General features: G+C 38.7%; 1 protein-coding gene across 2 annotated transcripts in view; it reads right to left on the bottom strand.

The window, feature by feature from the left end:
- Positions 1–21,933, bottom strand: part of SNAPC3 (small nuclear RNA activating complex polypeptide 3) — a 41,232-nt gene that overhangs the window by 6,032 nt on the left and 13,267 nt on the right. Inside the window, exons 4-7 of one of the 2 annotated variants that reach the window (XM_044757061.2) lie at positions 13,802–13,906; positions 11,329–11,478; positions 3,884–3,966; positions 2,183–2,347 (exon numbers count right to left, since the gene is read on the bottom strand). In XM_044757061.2, the coding sequence (XP_044612996.2) occupies positions 2,183–2,347; positions 3,884–3,966; positions 11,329–11,478; positions 13,802–13,906 (503 nt within the window). The remainder of the gene's footprint in view (positions 1–2,182; positions 2,348–3,883; positions 3,967–11,328; positions 11,479–13,801; positions 13,907–21,933) is intronic. The other variant, XM_044757062.2, reaches the window with a different exon arrangement.

Here is a 21,933-nt window from a genome sequence, read left to right as displayed (position 1 = left end):
CACTAATGAGCTGAGTGGGTTTGGGTAAATCCCTTAACCATGCTCAGATTCTTTTCTGAAAAATGAAGGGGCTGATAAGAATATTCTAAAGGCCTCTGACAGTTCTAAAACTTGATTTTTCTTTTTGGTAAGAAAGAGCAGCAATATATCAACTTCACCAGAAAATGATTATTAAACTTTTAAGTTTGTCAACTATTAAACTGTGGAATGGCACTGAATGAAAAAATCCACCTGTAAGATAAAAGTGACTTTTCTGGGGCTGGCCCTGTGGTATAGTGGTTTAGTTTGGCGCACTCTGCTTAGGCAGCCTGGGTTCACGGGTTCAGATCCCTCACAGAGGCCTAGACCACTTGTCAGCCATGCTGTGGCAGCGATCCACATATAAAATAGAGCAAAGACTGGCAGAGATGTTAGCTCAGGGCTAATTTTCCTCAAGCAAAAGAAGAGGAAGATTAGCAACAGAAGTTTGCTGTGAGCTCAGGACTAAAATTCTTCAGCAAAAGAAAAAACAATGACTTGTATTCTAAATTAGGTTCAAAAAACAACTTAGGAAAATCCTACTGCAAATGCTTAATAGGTGTAAATTGTTTTTCCAAGTTACCTTGAGTTTAAGGAATGACACTGGACAGCAATATGCCTGCACTCTAAGAAATGGAAGGAAACTAAGATCATCAGAGAAAAGTGGACTGTCTTCCATTTTATGCTTATTCTGAGGCACATTCTCCTTCAGTGAGTGGAAAAGCAGACAGAACAGCTTATATAACATTTAAAGAACACATTATTGAAGAAAGAAACGTACATAATTAAGTCATATAAATCCATGAGGTGTATGTGCTCTCGTGACTCTTGCTTCATCAATTCTTCCACTAGGGCAACTGTTTTCCATTCTTAACTGTTTCTTTTTAATTTAGCTCCTCAGCACCCCTCTACAGAACTATTGTAACTTTGGTTGAATAGAATTTAATGTTTAAATTATGATGAGTTAATACTACTTCCACCTAAGCTACACAATTGACTGTGGGTTCCTCTTATTGTGTAACACTATGTTTTCCAGCTACTAATTCTCTCACGTTTACATTTGCTTAGGTTTCAGTGTACCTGTCACTAATTCAGTTCCCTGTTCTCTCCACGTGGGTTACGCACCAATGGGAGGTCTAGCAGTTCTAGAAATCCTTCCTGGGTCCCCCGTCCTGCTCCAATCTCTGGACTAAGCTGTTCTCTAGGTCTGCTATCCAACCATCATTCTGGGACTTCTCTTTCCTATCACTGAGTTCCTTTTATGTCTTATCTATTCAGCTTTGCATTCCATGTTTTTCTTTTTTAAGGTTTAGTCTTCATGTGAAGTACTTCCTATGGTAGCTTCCTGAGAATGAGTGCACAGGAGGTAAATTTTTGGAGAGTGGTCACTAAGATGCAAGAAAAGTAAAAGCAGGGACTTTCTAAAAGCAGTTCCTATTAGTGGGATAATAACAGCCTGGGTATATCATTGCTCCACAAAAAACCTTTAAAATGGCCTCTCAGAAGAATCAAACCAGGGAAAGAGCAGAGCTCATTCCTATATATTAGTCCTCCATAAATTGAGATTGCCTGAGTGAGGAAATGAATAGCCCTGTTCATGAGGAAGAGAGATAGCAGCTATACAACATGTGTGATTAATCCCCAATCTCATTTTAGACTACTTTAGTTCTTCCCACTTCAAACCTCTATCAAAGCATCAAGACTTCACATTTGCCAAACGTTAGAATTACTCTTCTCTTCCCTTAGTTCTTTTTATCTCCTTCAACATTTTGGCAAAAAGACAAGGAACCTAGAAAAACAGTTTTAAATTAGTAAAGCAAAGGGCCTACAGGAGATACAAAGTGGATGACAACTACCTTACTGACAGCGTCTAATATACAAATGGAGATACCTTTAAAAGTATTTACAGATTTCTAAAACCTTCTAATAAACAGTAAAGAATTTATTACAGACTTTCCAAACAATGAACAACAGGATGCAAATGGGTGCAGAGTTGGTCATTGCACGGAAAGCAGATACTGACTTTTGCTGCTTCCGAGCCAAGCGGCAGCAATGATTACTTTTATTCCTCTTATTTAAAAAAAAAAACACCTGTTTTTTTTATACTGTGAAATAAAGAAGAGAATAGAACAAAGAACAAAATGTCCCGAGTGCTGCCACTTACCTTATGTCGGTAATGACAACAACATGTTCACAGTCTCCCTGGTGACAGTATAAGTAAGGAAAACCCAGTTTAATATACAAGTCATTGAAGGTGAAATCTTCCATGTTTGCAGTCTGAAACTTTCCATAGCCTCTATCATGCGACTCTGACCACTCAATGATGGTTCTGAGGGGGAAGGTGAAGAAGTATCATTGCTCCACAGAAAGCTCACTGTGACAGAAGATGGTGTGTGACTGCAGCACTGCACAAAACCTGGCTCCCTCGAATGACTGGATAGTTGCCATCTTGAGATGAAAACTGAAGTGGTTGATACAAGTTGGAATTAGGAATTCTGAATTTTTCTTCACTCATACAGCAGCAGTTCTCAAAGTGTGGTTCCTGAGACCCCACAAGGGTTCGTGAGATTAAAATTATCCTTACAATAAACCTAAAATGTCATTTGCCCTTTTAAGCTCTTATTCTCTCATAAATGACCAGTTTTCTGGAGGCTACGTGATGTGTTATCACTTCAGATCAAATGGAAAATGTACAGTGATGCCACTCTTCTCGTTATTTTATTTTGGAAAAGTTATTTTTCACAAAATGTTAATTGTTAACCTGTATTGGGATTATTTACATTAGTTAATATTTAAAATATTTTTTAGTTCAATTTCTAATATGGTAAAATATTGATAGTTATAACCCACATAAACAAAAGCTCTTTGGAGTCTACTATTTACAGTATAAAGGAGTGCTGAGACCAATAAGTTTCAGAACTGCTATATTAGAATACAGATACAGGGGCTGGCCCCGTGGCCGAGTGGTTAAGTTCGCGCGCTCCGCTGCAGGCGGCCCAGTGTTTCGTCGGTTCGAATCCTGGGCGCGGACATGGCACTGCTCGTCAGACCACGCTGAGGCAGCGTCCCACATGCCACAACTAGAGGAACCCACAGCGAAGAATACACAACTATGTACCGGGGGGCTACACAACTATGTACCGGGGGGCTTTGGGGAGAAAAAGGAAAAAATAAAATCTTTAAAAAAAAAAAAAAAAAGAATACAGATACAAAAGGCTGTAATGAAAAAGAATTTATATAAACAAAAAATAGGCATATATACTCTAGTTGCTAGGACACAATAAAAGTACAGTCTAATACTAGATATAGATTTTTCATGTAGGTACTTAACCAACTATATATATATATACCTACATATATATATACACTCATCTAGGACAAATCATAGTTTACATTGGACATGTAGAAAAAATGGTGAAAGATTAATTTACTGCTATCAACTAAATATGAAGACAGAGAAGAATAAAATGTTGAAGTGGAATTTAATTTTTTTTAGATGTATCTAAGGCTCAATACAAGATTTACTGTAATTCCTAAAATAGTAGATAATACATTTAAAAAATAATTCCGGACAGCTGGCAAAGGTCTTGAAATGGTCTATTTATGCCTTTAGTAGGAAAATTTTCTTTTTCGAGTAAAAATTTTTGATTAACCTTTTAATTTATTGGATTACTAATTTACGATTACTTTTTGATTAATTTTGATTATTAGTACCTAGGCCAACCAGATGAAATAACTTTGAAAATATTTTCAAGGTTGACCCCAAAGCAATAGCCTTAAGAGACCACTAATAGGAGTTGTGGAGATAGCATTATTTTGAGAACTAGAAACAGGAAAGACTTGGAGGAGACTCTTGGGAACTTACCTGCTCAAATCCCTGCACTCGGGGTATCTTCTATCATTGTAAAACGTTCCTTCAAAATAGAAGAAGGCTGATTTGTAGAGGTCCTACAAGAAAACAGATGGCATCAAGGGAAAGTTCACTAATTAACAATTATGAAATTGCTCTAAGTATTAATTCAAAATTTGTATGTCATAAAACCATACTAATTATGTTTTAACAATAACTTTATGCAACTCACAGAATAGGCTCAGCTTATTAATTTAATATTTAATGGGAACCTCCTATGTGACAAGGATTGTGTTAGTTACCAGAGATAAAGCTGTAAAGACATGATTCTTGCTGCTATTTTCAGTTTTATCATATTGCTGTTTTAATCACTAGGTTTGATTTAAATTTATATAATCTCCCGAGATTCATGAAAGGAATCCAATTAGAAATGAAATAAACTTCAATATTATTTTATTATATGAATACACAGCAGTGAGTTATTTTGGATAGAACAAAAAACTAAACAAAGTCACGTCTTTGATGTTTCCCATAACAGCAGTGATCATGGAGAGAGGATTTTCTGTCATTTAAAAACTATTTTCAATGTGCTTTTCTCAAAATTCTCTCTCTATATTTTCAGTAACTCTTAGGCAGAATGTGAATTTCTATTCTCACTTAAGCAGTCTTGCCCAGAATACCACAGTCACTGCACAACTGGTCTGAACCCTCAGGTTTCCTAACCTTCAGTCTACCAGACCTTCCATCAGAGGGGCGTCTCTTAATCCTGACTGCATGGCAGAATCCACAAACATCCAAGACCACGTTTCACCTCAGGTCCCTTAAATGACAATCTGAGGATGTGGCCCAGGCACCAGTGCTTTCCCAGGACCCCCAGGAGACTCAAATGTGCACCCAGCGTTGAGAACCACTCTGTCAGACTTGTCTTTCCCCATATGTGTAGAATTAGACCCTTGGGTGAGGGTCAGAAGACCTGGGTTCTTTTCCTTAACCTACACCTAGTCCTCAGACCTCAGTTTCCTCACCTGTAGAATGAGAGTAATATCTGCCGTGCTATCTTACAGGACTGTGATGAGAATCAAAAGCAGTTTACGAACTGTAAAAAAAGGTAAGTTTCAGGTAATAAGATAATTTTACCCTAAAATAGCCTAATTTCTCTCCTACTTCTCTGAAGCTTCTATTTTTCTTAATTTTCTTCATTCCCCCAGTTACAGATATCCAGCATTGGCATCAGACACCCTTACAAGACCGGCTGTGCTATTTCTCCTTGGACTGCTCACTAAATCTCCTGATCCTGCTTCCTCGTGCAAAACATGAGTAACGCCATTACTGTCTTTCCAGGCGGTTGTACAGATAACAGGATGTGACCTACTATAAAGCCACCTCTGGCTACTCAACACAAAGCCTGCATATACTCCTAAACCCCCAAAGAGGTGAGCTAGGGTCCAAAATAAAGGTTCTGAAAGAATAACTGTTGCCTTATTTTGGAATCAAAAACAAAGTTTGGTGTATATAAAATTTTTTTCATTACAAAATGCTTCTATAGAACTTCACCTTGGGGGCCGGCCCCGTGGCCGAGTGGTTAAGCTCACGTGCTCCACTTTGGCGGCCCGGGGTTTTGCGGTTCAGATCCTGGGTGCGGACATGGCGCCGCTTGTCAAGCCATGCTGAGGCGGCGTCTAGAAGGACCCACAACTAAAAATATACAACTATGTACCGGGGGGCTTTGCGGAGAAAAAGGAAAAATAATCTTTATAAAAAAAAAAAAATGTCATCTTGAGTGATTTAGGGATCTTAATGCCTTTGGCATAGGGGAACACTAAAAGGACATGAATGTTTTCCATCTAAATCCTAAATCATCCATTAATAACCTCTTCTTATCTCAGTATACAAATGGATAGACCAGTTAATTGTTAAAGGTAACCAGAGATCCTCACTAACTAGTTTCCCTATTCTGTCAGCTGGTTTAGCTGACCAAGTTCCAAGGTGGGTATGAGGGAGGAATCACCATCCAATATGGAAAAACTTGTCTAAGAAGTTACTTCTGTTGTTAATGTTACATAAGAGTCTACTATTACAATTTCCATATTATAAACAAAGTAACTTTCGATAACTAATATGATCATTTGAACTAAGTCGTTATTTATAATTTTAGGCATCAATTGGTCATTTATTCTCTTGCTAACATTCAAATCAACTACATTAGAACTTCAGAAACAGTCCTAGGATCTGCTGTGAGGAAAATGGTAATGGAAAGAAGTGCTGGAGAACACGGGTAAAGAAATTTTTACAATTTAGTTTATGTTACTGTTTTTCCTATATCAAGTAACAGAATAATATGTGTGTAAAGGATTTTCTTAGAGCTTCTCTAAGAAAGACCCTAAGAGATTATTGACAAAAAAAGATTAATCTGGGGCCAGTCCCGTGGCCAAGTGGTTAAGTTCCCATGCTCTGCTTCGGCGGCCCAGGGTTTCACCAGTTCAAATCCTGGGTGCAGACATGGCACCGCTCGCTCATCAAGCCATGCTGAGGCGGTGTCCCACATGCCACAACTAGAAGGACCCACGACTAAAAATACACAACTATGTACCCGGGGACTTTGGGGAGAAAAAGGAAAAAATAAAATCTTAAAAAAAAAAAAAAGATTAATCTGAGCAAGGTAAAAACGATCAACAGATCAGACATTTTAAACATGAGGGAATATGTAAAAAGAAAAAAAAACTTAAGCAGAAAATACTGGCACTGATTTTATACGTATATTTTAAAATGCACTCCATTCTTGAAGTACTATAGTCCAAAAACAAATGTTAGCAAAACATTACATTTTAGACATAAGCTTTTAAAAGAGACTTGAATATACTGGCCCAATTCTAGTCTTCTCACGTACCAAATCAGTCAAAGAAAGTATTTTATTCAAAAGTCTTGCTTATCGGCTGGAATAAAGATTCCAATTTCCCCAGGGCAAGAACTGCAGCTTACTCCTTGTTCCACGACTACCAGTGGAACACATGCCAAATATCTCCCTGTCAAAGCAAGCACTCTGACTTAAGGACTTATTTTCAATTTTGTTAGATGTGACAATGGCATGAGGTGAAGAGATGAAATAGTTCTGGCAAAATGCTAAGAACTGTTGAAGATGGGTAATGTGTACATAAGGGCTCATTATACTATTCTCTTTCTTGTGTGTGTGTTTAACATTTTGCAAGGCAAAACTTAAAAAAAAAAAACCATCATAAAATAAAAATACCAATCAACGAAATAAAAATCTTTCACGGGCCAAACAACTGTTAGCATCGGCAAAATTTCACTTACTTATATGGGTTCACCTTTCTAAAACAGCTGGAGAACAAGGAAGCAAATAAAGCAAGTCTCTGAACAGGCAAAGTTTCCACAAAGTCCATGTACTAGAAGCTCGTCATTGATCACAGCACAGCTCAAGTTTCCGCTCAGTAAACAAGGGTGGGGAAAAACATCGCAAACCAGACATAATGCTAACACGGCACAGAAAGCACATGGGGCTTTGAAGGTGAGCTGACAAGAGTCTGGATCCAGCCTCCGCCACTGCTTATTGAACACAGGCACCTCATGACAATGCTCCGCCCCATCTTCTTCTTACCTGTAAAATGGTGATCATTCTTTCCAGAGACAGCGTATTGTACATCTAGCACATGGTAAGTGCTCAATAATCAGAGGATATTGTTTAACAGATGAAAGAGACAGAAAGAATAAAACAGCAGATGGGTAAATATTTTAAAGTCCGACTGTGAGTCATCCAGCCCCCTGCCTAGGAAGCTTTGCTGAAGGCATCATCACTGATGTACAAACACAATAAACTAACCCAGCTGCTTAAAACTCTCTCCAGGGTTCCTGGAGCTAAGACTGATTCCCAGATATGACTCAAACCGCCTTGAGCAAGTGATGACGCGGTTGGAACGAGGAGGATGAACTCAGATTGTTCTTATTAAACTGATTTTATAAAGTTTATAGTTACACTTTTTTTTGCAGGGTTGAGAAACTTTGCAGAACATTACTTCTCCTTTAAAAGAAAAGAGAAATCTCTTATTTCCCGGTCTGCATACAGCCTTGAAACTCCACATATTTCTCTTTCATCTAATCTTTATCTCCAAGAGCACTAGGATGGCAAACCTAAAGAACCCAAATATCTTAAAACCATTTTCAACATAACTCAAAAACTATTTAAGTGACATCTATGTGAGTGATGCTAGCCTCCGTGACAGTCACCAAAAAGAGTGAAACACAGCCAGCCTTGTGGGCAGACAGACATCAAATAGTATCAGCATATTATTATAAGCTCCAAAGTGGACAAATGAAATGGTGCCACAGCCAGGAGGAGAGGAGAGTCAGGGAAAATTTCATGTAATGAGTTTTGAGCTGGCTTTGGAAATATGAACATGAACTCACCAGATGGAGGGAGGGAAAGGGCTTCCTACCATGTTCAAACACTCAGAAGCATAAAAAAAAGTATGGCCTGCTTGAGGAAGAGAAACAAATTTATCACGGCAGGAGCCTAAGGTGTAAAAGTAGGGGGTGAATAGTATAGAAAGTTAGCTTGGGATTCATCATTACAAAAGGTCTTATAAATCAGCCTAAGGAGTCGACTACAGGCACTGGAGACCTACTGAGATTCTTAGATTGGAGAATGGCAGGATTGATTGCTCTTTAAAGACTTAATTTTTTTTAAAGCAGATTTAGGTTTGCCACGAAATTGACAGGGAGGTACAGGGATTTCCCTGCTCCTACACATGCACAGCCTCCCCCATTACCAACATCACTCACCAGAATGGTACATTTGTTACCAAGGATGAACCTACATTGACACCTCATAATCACCCAAAGTACACAGTTTACCTCAGAGTTCACTCTTAGTGTTTGATTTGTTTTTGGAAGACATCTTGAGTGGCATGTATAGGACACTCTAAAGGAAGGAAGACCAGTTAGGAAGTCTCTACAATAGTTTCAGAAGAAGATGCCGAGAAGCTGAAGTAAAGCACATGACAATGGAAAAAACACAATCTGGAGCTATTAAGGCAGAATAAACAGGAATGAAAAGGGAGAGTGTCATCTGAAGAAAAAGGGAGATGGCAGAATAATGAGTTTCATATTAATTTAAACCTTGAGCTTGAGGTATCTGTGGTTCATTCCTTTATTCAGCAAATAATTGGGTGCTTCCTCTGTGCCACACATCAGCATAGCAATAAAAACACATCACTGAGCAAAACAAAGTCCCTACACTCGTAGGGCTTATGTTCAAGTTAAGCAAGACAGACAAATACAGGATGTCAAGTAGTGATAGTGCTACTAAGGAAAATACAGCCTGACAGGGGAAGAGAATTGTAATCTGGATGCTGTATGCAAAGACCTCTCTGTTGAGGCAACATGTGAGACCAGGAAGAAACAAAGGAATGAGCCATCTGAATATCTGGGTGTTGAACATTCTAGGGCGAGGGAACACAAGATACAAAGGCTCCGAGCAGGAGCCTGCTTCGTATACATGAAAAACAGCAAGAAGGGCAATGTGGTTTGAAGGCAACAACTGAGGGAGAAGGTGTTAGGATATGAAGTTAGGAGGGAGAAAGGGCCAGATAATGGACTGTTTGTAGACCACAATAAGGACTCTGTATTTTACCCTGGATATTAGAGGAAGCCTCTGGAGATCTGACTGATACTTGAACAGCATCCTTCTGGCTGGCACAGTGGATAACTAGGAGGGTGGACGGGAGCAGGGAGGACTGTCAATAGGCTGCTGCTGGAGTCCAGGCAAGAGATGATGGTGGGTTAACCAGCCCGGTACCAGTTAAGGATCACACACATGGGCAGATCCTAAATATGTTTTGAAAGTAGAGCCAAAGCACTTGCTGATGCCTTCAATGTGGGATGAAAAGGAGGCAAGGATGACATCAAGGTTTTAGTCTAAGTAAGCAGGTGCAGAATGGGCGTATTTACTAAGATGGGAGCACCGAGAAAGGTATAGATTTGAGGGGGAAGAGAGATCCAGAGTTTGCTTTTCAACATATTAATTTGAGATGGCTATTAGACATCTAATAAAGAATGTCAGGGAGGCTGTTGGATATTTAAGTCTGGAGTTCAGAGAAGATGTTGAAATTGGAGATATAAATCTGGGAGTCCTGGTATTTATAGCTATGAATCTGGACAAGATCACCTAGGGAGTATCTATAGAGGAGAGGTCTGAGGATTGATTCATAGGGCTTAATAACATAAATCAGGAAGATGAGAAGCATCTAGCAAAGGAATTAAATCAGTCAGATAGGAAGAAAATCAGGTGGGTATAATGTTCTAAAAGCCAAGTAAAGAAAGTGTTTTGAGGAAGGAGGAATATTCAATTGTGTCACAAGCTGATGAGACATCAAAGATAAAAGCTAACAATCTATCGTGGCATCAATAAAAGTGATTTTGGTGGAGTGGCAGGAACAAAACTGAGTGCAAAATAAAGTGGGGGGAGAAAAAGAGAAACTGAATTTAGGTACTATTATTGATTCATTATTAACTATTATTAACTCTTGAGTCAGTTTGCTGAGAAGGAAGCAGAAAGACAAGCTGGTAGGTGAAGACACATGATTAAAAGGAGGTTTCAGGATGGACGATATTCCAGCACATCTGTTTATAGATGGGATAGCCAACAGAATGGAAAAAACTGATGATGCAGGAACAAGAGGGGATAATTACGAGAACAAAGTCCTTGGTTGTGCAGTCAGGGATGGGGTCCAGTGGACATACAGATTGGCCTTAGAGAGCAGGCTTAGTCCATCCATTGTAACAAGTGGGCAGCAATGTGTACCGGCAGATGGGTAGATGGGTAAACATGGGTAAGAGATGACGGAAAATTCTTCTCTGATAACTTTATTTTCTCAGTGAAATAAACAGCAAGGGTTTCAGCTGAAGGTAAGCCATGAGGAAAAGATGTTGGCAGTTTCAGAAGGAATAAAAGAGTTGCCTTGAAAAGTGGCAGCGTGAATCCACAACAGAAGTGCAGTAAAAATGCCAGGCAGCACTGAGGTTAAGTGGAAATGTCCAGTAGGTACTTAAAATAATGGTCTGGAGAGGGCGGCCCCGTGGCAGAGAGGTTAAGTTCACACACTCCACTTCAGCGGCCCAGGGTTCTGCCGGTTCGAATCCTGGGTGCGGACATGGCACTGCTCATCAAGCCATGCTGAGGCAGCATCCCACATGCCACAACTAGAAGGACTCACAACTGAAAATACACAACTATGTACCCGGGGGCTTTGGGGAGAAAAAGGAAAAATAAAATCTTTAAAAAAAAAAAAAAGAGAGAGAGGAAGAGATAGGCATGATGGAACGGCACAGAAGAAGAAAGCATTTCCTGGAATATTTACGAGCCTGCTAGAGTAATCACTACCTCCTTAGCTTATTATTATTTAATTTTCTCTTATTTTATGGGGGTAAAAAAAAACCCATCTTACTTTACTGATGTGCTCAGGGGCTTGATCAGGAGTGTTGCTGAATTCCCCACCAATCTGGAGGTCACTGACACAGCAGATTGAATCTCTCAGTTCTGTAAGCTTCTGACTGCCCAATACCAGCATCGTCTGATATGGTTTGTGTTCTTTGTGCTAAAAGTCAAATGGTAAATAAGTGTTCACTTAGAGACAAAGCAATTCAACTATAAAACTTGATATGACCAAATCAAAAGTTACTAGTTTTCTTAAGTTATCCTCATTTTGGTGTTCTGCATTTTCTTAGATTCTTATTTGTCTACTTTGCATCCATTAATTACAGGTCCAAACTAATGGTCAAAGTTGTTTATATCTCCCCTGTGATCCAGAGCCTATATTCTTTTTTATTTCTTTTAATTTAATTTTATTTTATTTTTCCTTTTTCTCCCCAAAGCTCCCAGGTACATAGTTGTATATTTTCAGTTGTGGGTCCTTCTAGTCGGGCCATGTGGGACACGGCCTCAGCATGGCTTGATGAGCGGTGCCATGTCCGCATCCAGGATCTGAACCCTGAAACCCTGGGCAGATGAAGCAGAGCGTGTAAACTTAACCACTTGGCCACGGGGCCAGCCCCAGAGCCTATATTCTGAAACCACCTCTTTTATCTAACTCTCACACACCAAGCCAACATTCCCCTTGTCCTAAATCAATCCAGAGCCAGGTACCAGGCAACTAGGGACAGCCCCTATACCCCAGAGCCCACTGGAATTATTCAAACTAGCCAATCCTAAACTGTTGACCCTGTCCTACCTTGCCTTTCTTCAAAAAAACCCCAATAAAGGCTGTGGCCTGTGCTTTTCCCTCGATCCTTGCTGCCTCTCGACTGACACTTGTGCTTCCCTGTGGCCCTGCACAGTGTGGCTTAGCCCCTCCTCTCAGGAAATGTAAGTAATGAAAATCTTCTTTCAGGGGCCGGCCCCATTGCCAAGGGGTTGAGTTTGCACGCTCTGCTTTGGTGGCCCAGGGTTTTGCCAGTTCGAATCCTGGGCATGGACATGGCACCGCTCATTGAGCCATGCTGAGCCGGCATCCCACATGCCACAACTGGAAGGACCCACAACTAGAAATACACAACTATGTACCAGGGGGCTTTGGGGAGAAAAAGGAAAAATAAAATCTTAAAAAAAAAGCCAAAAAACTTCTTTCAACAGCATTAGCCTCTAGTGTTGGCACTCAGTCACCTGGGTACATGGGTACAGTTGAGACACTCGCTGCTATGGTCTGGATGTTTGCATCTGCCCAAAATTCACATGTTGGAATCCCAATGCCCAATTCGTGATGGTATCAGGAGGTGGGGCCTTCGGGGTGATTAGGTCATGAGGGTGGCACCCTCATGAATGGGATTAGTGCCCTTATAAAAGAGATCCCATAGAGCTCCTACCGCTTCTGCCATATGAGAAGTCTGCCACATGGAAGAGCACCCTCACCTGATATCCTGGCACCCTGATCTTAGGACTTCCAGCCTCCAGAAATGTGAGTAATACATTTCTGTTGTTTATAAGCCACCTGGTCTGTGATATTTTGTTACAGCAGCTGGAACAGACTAAGATACTTGGCAACAGAACTTTTTTAGTTTGAGCTAAACTTTACAATCAAAATGCTACTAAAAATGACATTAGCCTAAAGAGCCTTTAGAATATAACTTCATCTGCAGCACTGTCTTCTAAAATTTCCTGGAAGTTACCTCATTGAAATCAAGCAATCTATACGCTACCCTCAGGTTATAAATCCAGAGGTTCAGTTTTATTGGTTTAGTATAGTTTAGTTTTGTTTGATAATCTGAGTTCTTAATCAAACAAGGTAATTGGTACTAACTATATCCCAGATGCTTCATAAAAGCCTATTTATTCACAAGTGGAATTTATGTATAGTAACACTGCAATTAAACCTTATCAAGGTTTATGACACATCTATTTGGGGAATCAAGAATACATTCCCTCTGGGCTGGGACAGAGTTCTTTTTATTAGATACTCCTAAGAAATTCCTGGATACCCTCGACCTGTTACTTTTCTTTATTTTCATCAAAGAAGCACCATCTTTAGCTAGTTCACTAAGTTTCCAAGTATTATGAACTGATGAGCAAAGGTCACCCTACTCCTTCACCAGTCACCTAATCTGCAAAAAACCCTTAAGGATTCATATAATTAGAATCATTGTGGATTTATATATACTTTCAGTTGCTTCTAGTGCAGAAATCAAGTATATATTCCAACACTATAATCAAAATCATATTTATCAAGAGATTATTTGAAACTTGACCTTATTTATGATATTCATTATTAAAACAAACAACCCAAAATTACAGCCAGCATTTCAGATAAGATAGCATATGCCTGCATTTATTTTGAGTCCCCAAGGAAGGTGATTCTTCAAATAATCAAATGCTTTGACAAAAGTCACTCATATTATCTGTGAAATTCAAAAGATTTTACTACTCACCTTATGAAAAATAACAGGGTACAAGATATTCACAGACAGGATAAGCTCCCCTTCTTCAATCATGTCTGCGGGATTTTCAGGCTTTTTTCCTATGGCATGTGACTCCTAAAGGAGGAAAACGCATTAATAAGAGACCTTAAAATCAGACGCTGTGACCCAGATGAGAGGCAGTGTGGAATAATGGCTATACGCAAGGGCTGGAGTCAGACAGCCCTGGGTTTGACTCCTGATTCTACTTCAAGAAAATTGTTAAAACCTCCCTAACCTTTAGTTACATATTCTGTAAAAAACAATAAATATTTATTTTACAGAACTCTTGCTGGGAATGTGTACGTAAAGACTCTAATAAGATTTTTGGCAATAAGTGCTTAGCAACTGATGATAAAACAGAGCATCAACTAATGTTGGTGTAACGCTGGCACTTACAACACTTTTACATGCCTCCTTTCGTATTATTATGACATACTTTTGACACATGAAGCTCAGAGGTTCAGATTTACCCAAGTAAATCAGTGAGTTAGGATGCAAATACAGATTCGTTTGACTCTAAAACCTCTGCTTTTTACAACGTTGTCACATCTTTAATACATCACCCTCTTTCATATGTGTTTAATAACTATAAAATGGGAGCCACCTGGATGACTGGATAAGAAATAAAGGTGCAAAAGATGTTTTAAAAATAAGTGGAAGTGACATCACACATAATGGCATAGTAGGAAGGTCTAGGGATCAATTCCTCCACCAAAGCAACCAATAAGATGGAAAGGAAGATGGAAACCAAGTATTTTGAAGTCTGGACCTGATCAGACTCTTATATCAACCAGGGGAGTGCTTGATGAAGGGATAAGCTGCTGATCTTCCACAAGGAAGCAGAAGGTGCCAACCAATGACCACCCCCCATTCCTCAGCTCCATCACAGGAGTGTAGATAGCAGTCCATGTTCCTGGAGCAGATGGCTGAGGCCAGGACAGGCAGTGGGGACCTTGTTCTCCAAAAACTGGGGTTGTGTGTTTTGGTTGGTCTGGCAATGACCTGAGGGCCTGGTGCACACACCTGCCTCGGTTTTGGCCCTCTTGTCAGCAGTGGCTTCCCCTAGGAGCAGCTATTGGAAAATTTAAAGAAATAGGGCCCTTTTTTTTCATTTGTGGAGGCAGACATTTAAAGAAATCTTGGCCAGGTCTCTGGCTGACCACAGAAATAATGAAACAGAAACATCAGTGACTATACACAACAAGGAACACACACATTGGAAAAATAGTTAGGATAAGTCACAGATACCTCTAGCCCTCAATAAGGAAAAAAGCATACTCAGAATGTCCAGTTCTCAATAAAAACTTATACAACACACAAAGAAACAGGAAAATATGGACCATTCACAAGAAAAAAGAATTTGACAGAAACTACCCCTGAGGAAGCCCAGACACTGAAATTACTAGTCGAAGACATTAAATCAACTGTCTTAAATATACTCAATGACCTAAAGGAAACCACAGACAAGGAACTAAAGGAAATCAGGTTCTTCAATACGATTAACAGCTGATTTCTCACCAAAAACCATGGAGTCAAGGAGGCAGTGGTTTGATATATTTAAAGCCATGAAAGAAAAACCCTGTCAACCAAGAATTCTATACCTGGCAAAACTACCCTTCAGGAATGAAGGGGAAATTAAGACATTTTCAGATAAACAAAAGCTGAAGGAGCTCGTTACCAGTAGACTTGCCCTATAAGAAATGCTAAAGAGAGTTCTTCAGGCTGAAATGAAAAGACCTTGACAGTAACTTGAATTCATATGAAGAAACAAAGAACACCGGGAACACTAACCGCAGAGGTCTATGTGAAAGCCAGAGTCGCTGCACATTTGGCTTTTAACTTTTTTTCCAAAAGCAAATGCATGAAACAATATTTATAAATTTATGTTAACAGACACATAATATATAAAGGTGTAATCTGTGACAGTAACAATATAAAAGGGAAGGACTATATGTATAACAGAGTATCTATGCTTCAGGATACTACTGAAATAAAGTTGGTATTATTAAAACTAGCTTGTTATAATTTTAAGATGTTAATTGTAATCCCCAAAGTAACCACTAAGAAAAAAGTAGGACATATACAGAAGGAAAGAAGGGAAACAAAACAATACACCATAAAAATTCAACTAAATACAAAATAAGGCAGTAATGGAGGAATTGAGGAACAAAAAAAAATATACATACAAACAGCTAAGTTCAGAAGTAAATCCTTATCAGTAATTACTTTAAATGTAAATGGACTAAACTTTCCTATTAAAAAGGCAAAAAGACTGGCAGACCGGATTAGAAAAAAAACTTGATCCATCTATACACATTCTACAAAAGACTCACTTTAGATATGAAGACACAAAGAGGTTGAAAGTAAAAGAATAGAAAAAGACATTCCATGCAAATAATAACCAAAAGAAAAGCTAGGATGGCTGTATTATTGTCAGACAAAATAGACTCTGAGTCAAAAACGGTGACAAGAGACAAAGAAAGACATTACATATAATAAAAGGTACAATCCAGCAAGAAGATACATTAATTATAAACATATATGCAGCTAACAACAGAACTCCAAAATATATAAGGCAAAAACTGAGATAAATGAAGGAAGAAATAGATGGTGCTATAACAATAGTTGGAGACTTCAATACCCTTTTTTCAAGAATTAGTAGAACAACCAGACAGAAAATTAATAAGGAAATAGAAGATTTGAACACCATAAACCAATGAAACCTAACAGACACAGAGATCTTCCTCAACTTACGATGAAGTTACATTGAAATAAAACCATTGTAACTTGAAAATATCTTAAGTCAAAAATGCACCTAACGTGCCAAACACCATACCTTAGCCTAACCTATCTTTTTTTTGTTGAGGAAGATTAGCTCTGAGCTAGCATTTGTGCCCATCTTCCTTTACTTTACATGTGGGACACCTGCCACAGCATGGCTTGATAAGTGGTGCTTAGGTCCACGCCTGGGATCTGAACCAGTGAATCCCTGGCCACTGAGTGGAGCATGCGAACTTAACTGCTACGCCACCAGGCTGGCTCATGGCCTAACCTATCTTAAATGTGCTCAGAACAATTACATTAGTCAGTTGGGCAAAATCATCTAACACAAAGCCTATTTTATAATAAAGTGTTGAACATCTCACAAAATCTATTTTATAATAAAGTGTTGAATATCTCATGTAATTTATTGAATACTGTAACAAAAGTGAAAAAGAGAATGGTTGTATGGGTACAGAATGCTTCTAAGTGTATCAGTTATTTAATTATTGTGTGACTTAATTAATAATTGTGTGACTGACTGGGAGCTGTGGCTCTCTGCTGCTGGCCATCATCATGAGAGAGTATCATACTGCATATCACTAGCCCAGGGAAAAAAATCAAACTTCAAAATTTGAAGTACTAATTTGAAATACAAAATTTGAAGGTTTCTACTGAATGCATATCACTTTCACACCATTGTAAAACCAAAGAATTGTTAAGTGGAACCATCGTCAGTCAGGGACTGTCTGTATACAGAATACACCCATCCAACAAAAGGAGAATACATTCTTCTCAAGTGCACATGGACCATTTTTTAAGACAGAGCACCAACTCTTAATAAATTTAAAAAGATTGTAATCATAAAAATTATCTTTTTTGATCACAATTCAATGAAACTAGAAATCAGTAAAATGAGAAAATCTGAAAAATTCAGATATGTGGAAATTAAATACCACACTCAAACAACCAATGGGTCAAAAAAGAAATCACAAAGGAAATTAGAAAATACCTTGATGGGGGCCGGCCCCATGGCCGAGTGGTTAAGTTTGTGTGCTCTGCTTTGGTGGCCTGGGGTTTCGCCGGTTCAGATTCCAGGCGCAGACATGGCACCACTCATCAGGCCACGCTGAGGCAGCGTCCCACATGCCACAACCAGAAGGACTCACAACTAAAAGCATACAACTATGTAGCGGGGTGCTTTGGGGAGAAAAAGGAAAAATAAAATCTTTAAAAAGAAAAAAAGAAAAGAAAATACCTTGAGACAAATTAAAATAAAAACGCAACATAAGAAACTTAATGGGATGCAGCGAAAGCAGTACACAGAGGAAAACATACAGCTGCAAACACCTACATTAAAAAAGAATAATCTCAAATCAATATCTAACTGTATCCACTAAGGAACTAGAAAAAGAAAAGCAAACAAACCCAAAGCTGGCAGAAGAAAGGAAACACTCAATACTGACTCAAGAAGAAACAGAAAATCTGAATAGACCTATAACAAGGAGACTGAATTAGTAATTAAAAATCTCCAAACAGAGAAAAGCCCAGGACTAGATGGCTTCACTGGTGAATTCTACCAAACAGTGAAAGAAGAATTAACACCAATCCTTCTCAAAGTCTCCCAAAAAATCTGAAGAGGAGGGAATAATTCCTAACTCATTCTGGGATCAGTATACTCTGACACCAAAGCCAGACAAAGACACTACAAGAAGGCTACAGACCAGTATCCCCCATGAATATAAATGCAAAATCCCTCAACAAAATACTAGCAAACCAAATTCAGCAACATATTAAAAGAATTATATACCACAACCAAGTGGGATTTATCCTCAGGACGCAAGGGTGGTTCAACACATGCAAATCAATCAATGTATTACACTACAGGAACAGAATGATAGAAAAAAAGCATTTCAATTGATGCAGAAAAAGCATTTGAGGGGCTGGCCCCATGGCCGAGTGGTTAAGTTCGTGTGCTCCGCTGCAGGTGGCCCACTGTTCCATTGGTTCAAATCCTGGGTGAAGACATGGCACTGCTCTTCAAACCACGCTGAGGCAGCATCCCACATGCCACAACTAGAGGGACCCACAACGAAAAATATATAACTATGTACTGGGGGGCTTCGGGAAGAAAAAGGGAAAAAATAAAATCTTTTTAAAAAAAAAAAAAAGAAAGAAAAAGCATTTGACAAAATCCAATACCCTTTCACAATAAAAACACTAAATAAACTAGGAATAGAAGGGTACTTCCTCAACACAAAAAAGGCCACATATGAAAAACCCACAGCTAAAATCATACTCAATGGTGAAGGACTGATAAGGATGTGCACTTTTGCCACTTCTATTCAACATAGTACTAGAAATTCTAGCTAAAACAATTAGATAAAAAAAGGAAGAAAGGGAAAAAGGAAGGAAGACAGAGCAAGGAATCAAATAGGAAAGGAAGAGATAAGGGGCAGCCCCATGGCCGAGGGGTTAAGTTTGCACGCTCTGTTTCAGCAGCTCAGGCTTTCACCAGTTCGGACCCCAGGGGCGGACATGGCACCACTCATCAGGCTATGCTGAGGTGGCGTCCCACATAGCACAACCAGAGGCACTCACAACTAGAATATACAACTACGTACTGGGGGTCTTTGGGGAGAAGAATAAAAAAAAGATTGGCAGCAGTTGTTAGCTCAGGTGCCAATCTTTAAAAAAAAAAAAGAAAGGAAGAGATAAAGTTATCTCTCCAGATGACATGCATGATCGTCTATGTACAAAATCCTAAAGAATCCACAAAAAACCTGATAGAGCTAATAAACAAACTGAGCAAAGTTGAAGGATATAAAATCAACATACAAAAATCAGTTGTATTTCTATACACCAGCAATGAATAATTTCTAAAGGATATTAAGAAAACAGTTCTATTTAAAATAGCATTGAAAGGAATAAAATACTTAGGAAAAAATTTAATGGAAATGAAAGACCTGTATGCTAAAAAAGTATAAAACATTGCTGAATGAAATTAAAGACAATCTAAATAAACTGAAAGACATCTCTTGCTCATGGGTTGGAAGATTTAGCATTATTAAGACGACAAACCAAAATGATAAACAGATTCACTGCAATCCCTATCAAAATCTCGATGGTGTGGTGTTTTTTTTTTTTTTTTCTTGCAGAAATAGAAAAACCTACCCTAAAATTCATTTGGAATTTTAAGGGAACATGAATAGCCAAAACAAATTTGGAAAAAGAACAAAGATGGAAGACTCACATTTCCCACTTTCAGAAATGACCACAAGCTCCAGTAATCAAAACAATGTGGTATTAGGATAAGGATAGACATACAGACCAACGGAATAGAATAGAGAACTCAGAAATAAACCTTATACGGTCAACTGATTTTCTACAAAAGTGCCAAGACCAATCAATAGGGAAGGACAGTCTTCAACAAATGGTGCTGGGAAAGCTGACTATCAATATGCAAAAGAATGAAGTTAAAAGATTACCTTATACCATACATAAAAATTAACTCAAAATGGATCAGAGACTTAAACTAAGAGCTAAAACTATAAAACTCTTAGAAGAAAACATAGGGAAAAATCTTCTCATTGGATTTGGTGATAGTTTCTTAAGTCTGACATGAAAAGCAAAGATAAAAGAAAAAAACAAACTGAAGTTCATCAGCTTTTAAAACTTTTGTATATCAAAAGACACTATCAAGAGAGTGAAAAGACAACCCATAGAATGGGAGAAAATATTTTAAAAGCATATATGTGGTAAGATCTAGTATCTAGAATGTACAAAGAAAGACCTCTTACACCAAAATAACAGAGAGACAAACAACCCAATTAAAACACTGGTAAAGGACTTGAATAGACATTTCTCCAAAGAAGATACACAAATGGCCAGTAAGTGTATGAAAAGATGCTCAACATCACTAATTATTAGGGAAATGCAAATCAAAACCATAATGAGACATCACTTCACACCCACTAGGTATTATCAAAAACCAGATGGGGCTGGCCCCGTGGCAGAGTGGTTAAGTTTGCATGCCCCACTTCAGCAGCCAGGGGTTTGCAGGTTCAGATCCCCGGCGCAACTTAGCACCACTCATCAAGCCATACTGTGGCGGCATCCCACATGAAACAGAGGAAGATTGGCACAGATGTTAGCTCAGGGCCAATCTTCCTCTCACACACACACAAAAGAAACCCCATAAAAATAACAAATGTTGAGGAAGATGTGGAGAAACTGGAATCTCTGTGCACTGCTGGTGAGAATGTAAACTGATGCAGCTGCTGTGGAAAACAGTTTGCTGGTTCTCAAAATGTTAAACCTAGAATTACCATATGACCAAGCAATTCCACTCCTGGGTATATACTGAAAAGAACAGAAAACAGACTCAAACAGATACTTGTATACTAATGTTCACAGCAGTGTTATTTATAACAGCCAAAAGGTGGAAATAACCCAAATGTACATCAACAGATGAACAGATAAACAAAATGAGTTATCCATACAATGGAATATTATTCAGCCACAAAAAGGAATGAAGTTCTGATACATGCTACAGCCCCGACAAACCTTTAAAACATTATACTAAGTAAAATAAGCTCGACACACATAAGGACAAACATTGCATGATTCCACTTACATGAGAGATCTACAATAGACAAACTGATGGAGACAGAAAGTCGAATAAAGGTTTGCCAAGGGCTGGGGGAAGGGAACACGGGGAGTTACTGTTTAATCAGTATAGAATTTCTGCTCAGGAGGAGGAGAATGTTCTGGAAATAGCAGTGCTGGATACACAGCATAGTGAATGCATTTAATGTCACTTAATTGAATACTTGCAAATGGTTAAAAAGATAAATTTCATGTTATTTAAATTTTACCATAATAAAAAAAATGGCAGTGACCAGAGATGCCCTTATGCACTATCAAGTGCCCAAGACAGCATCTGGCACGTGGCAGCTTCTCGAGAATATGTGCTGAATGAACCCATCATGTCTACTAACACTTAATTCCTCCTTACTCATCATCTTAAATCTTTCTGAGGATTTACACAAGAGATGATGGATTAGCAAAGAATGTGGCTAAACCAAAATCAGGAACAGATAAAAATACCAGGAGTAGGGTGGTGAAAAGGCACGAATTTAGCCTAATACAGAGAGTAAAACCAAATTAACAGCAAAAATAAAGGCAGCAATCTGAAAGAGTCAAATATGCCATGATTTGAATTCTGTAGGTCTTTTTTCCTACTAGTTCCCAGTCCCAATGAAGTTTCTCTAGTTTGTTTTCAACTAAGCATGTCCAGTATAAAGCCACCATACCGTCATCATTAACACCCAGTTCCAGAG

This window comes from Equus asinus, chromosome 23 (genome assembly GCF_041296235.1).
Source record: "Equus asinus isolate D_3611 breed Donkey chromosome 23, EquAss-T2T_v2, whole genome shotgun sequence".
In the NCBI taxonomy this organism is placed as follows: domain Eukaryota; kingdom Metazoa; phylum Chordata; class Mammalia; order Perissodactyla; family Equidae; genus Equus; species Equus asinus.
Note: the sequence above shows the minus strand (reverse complement) of the source record. Positions and strands in the feature narration are given on the sequence as shown.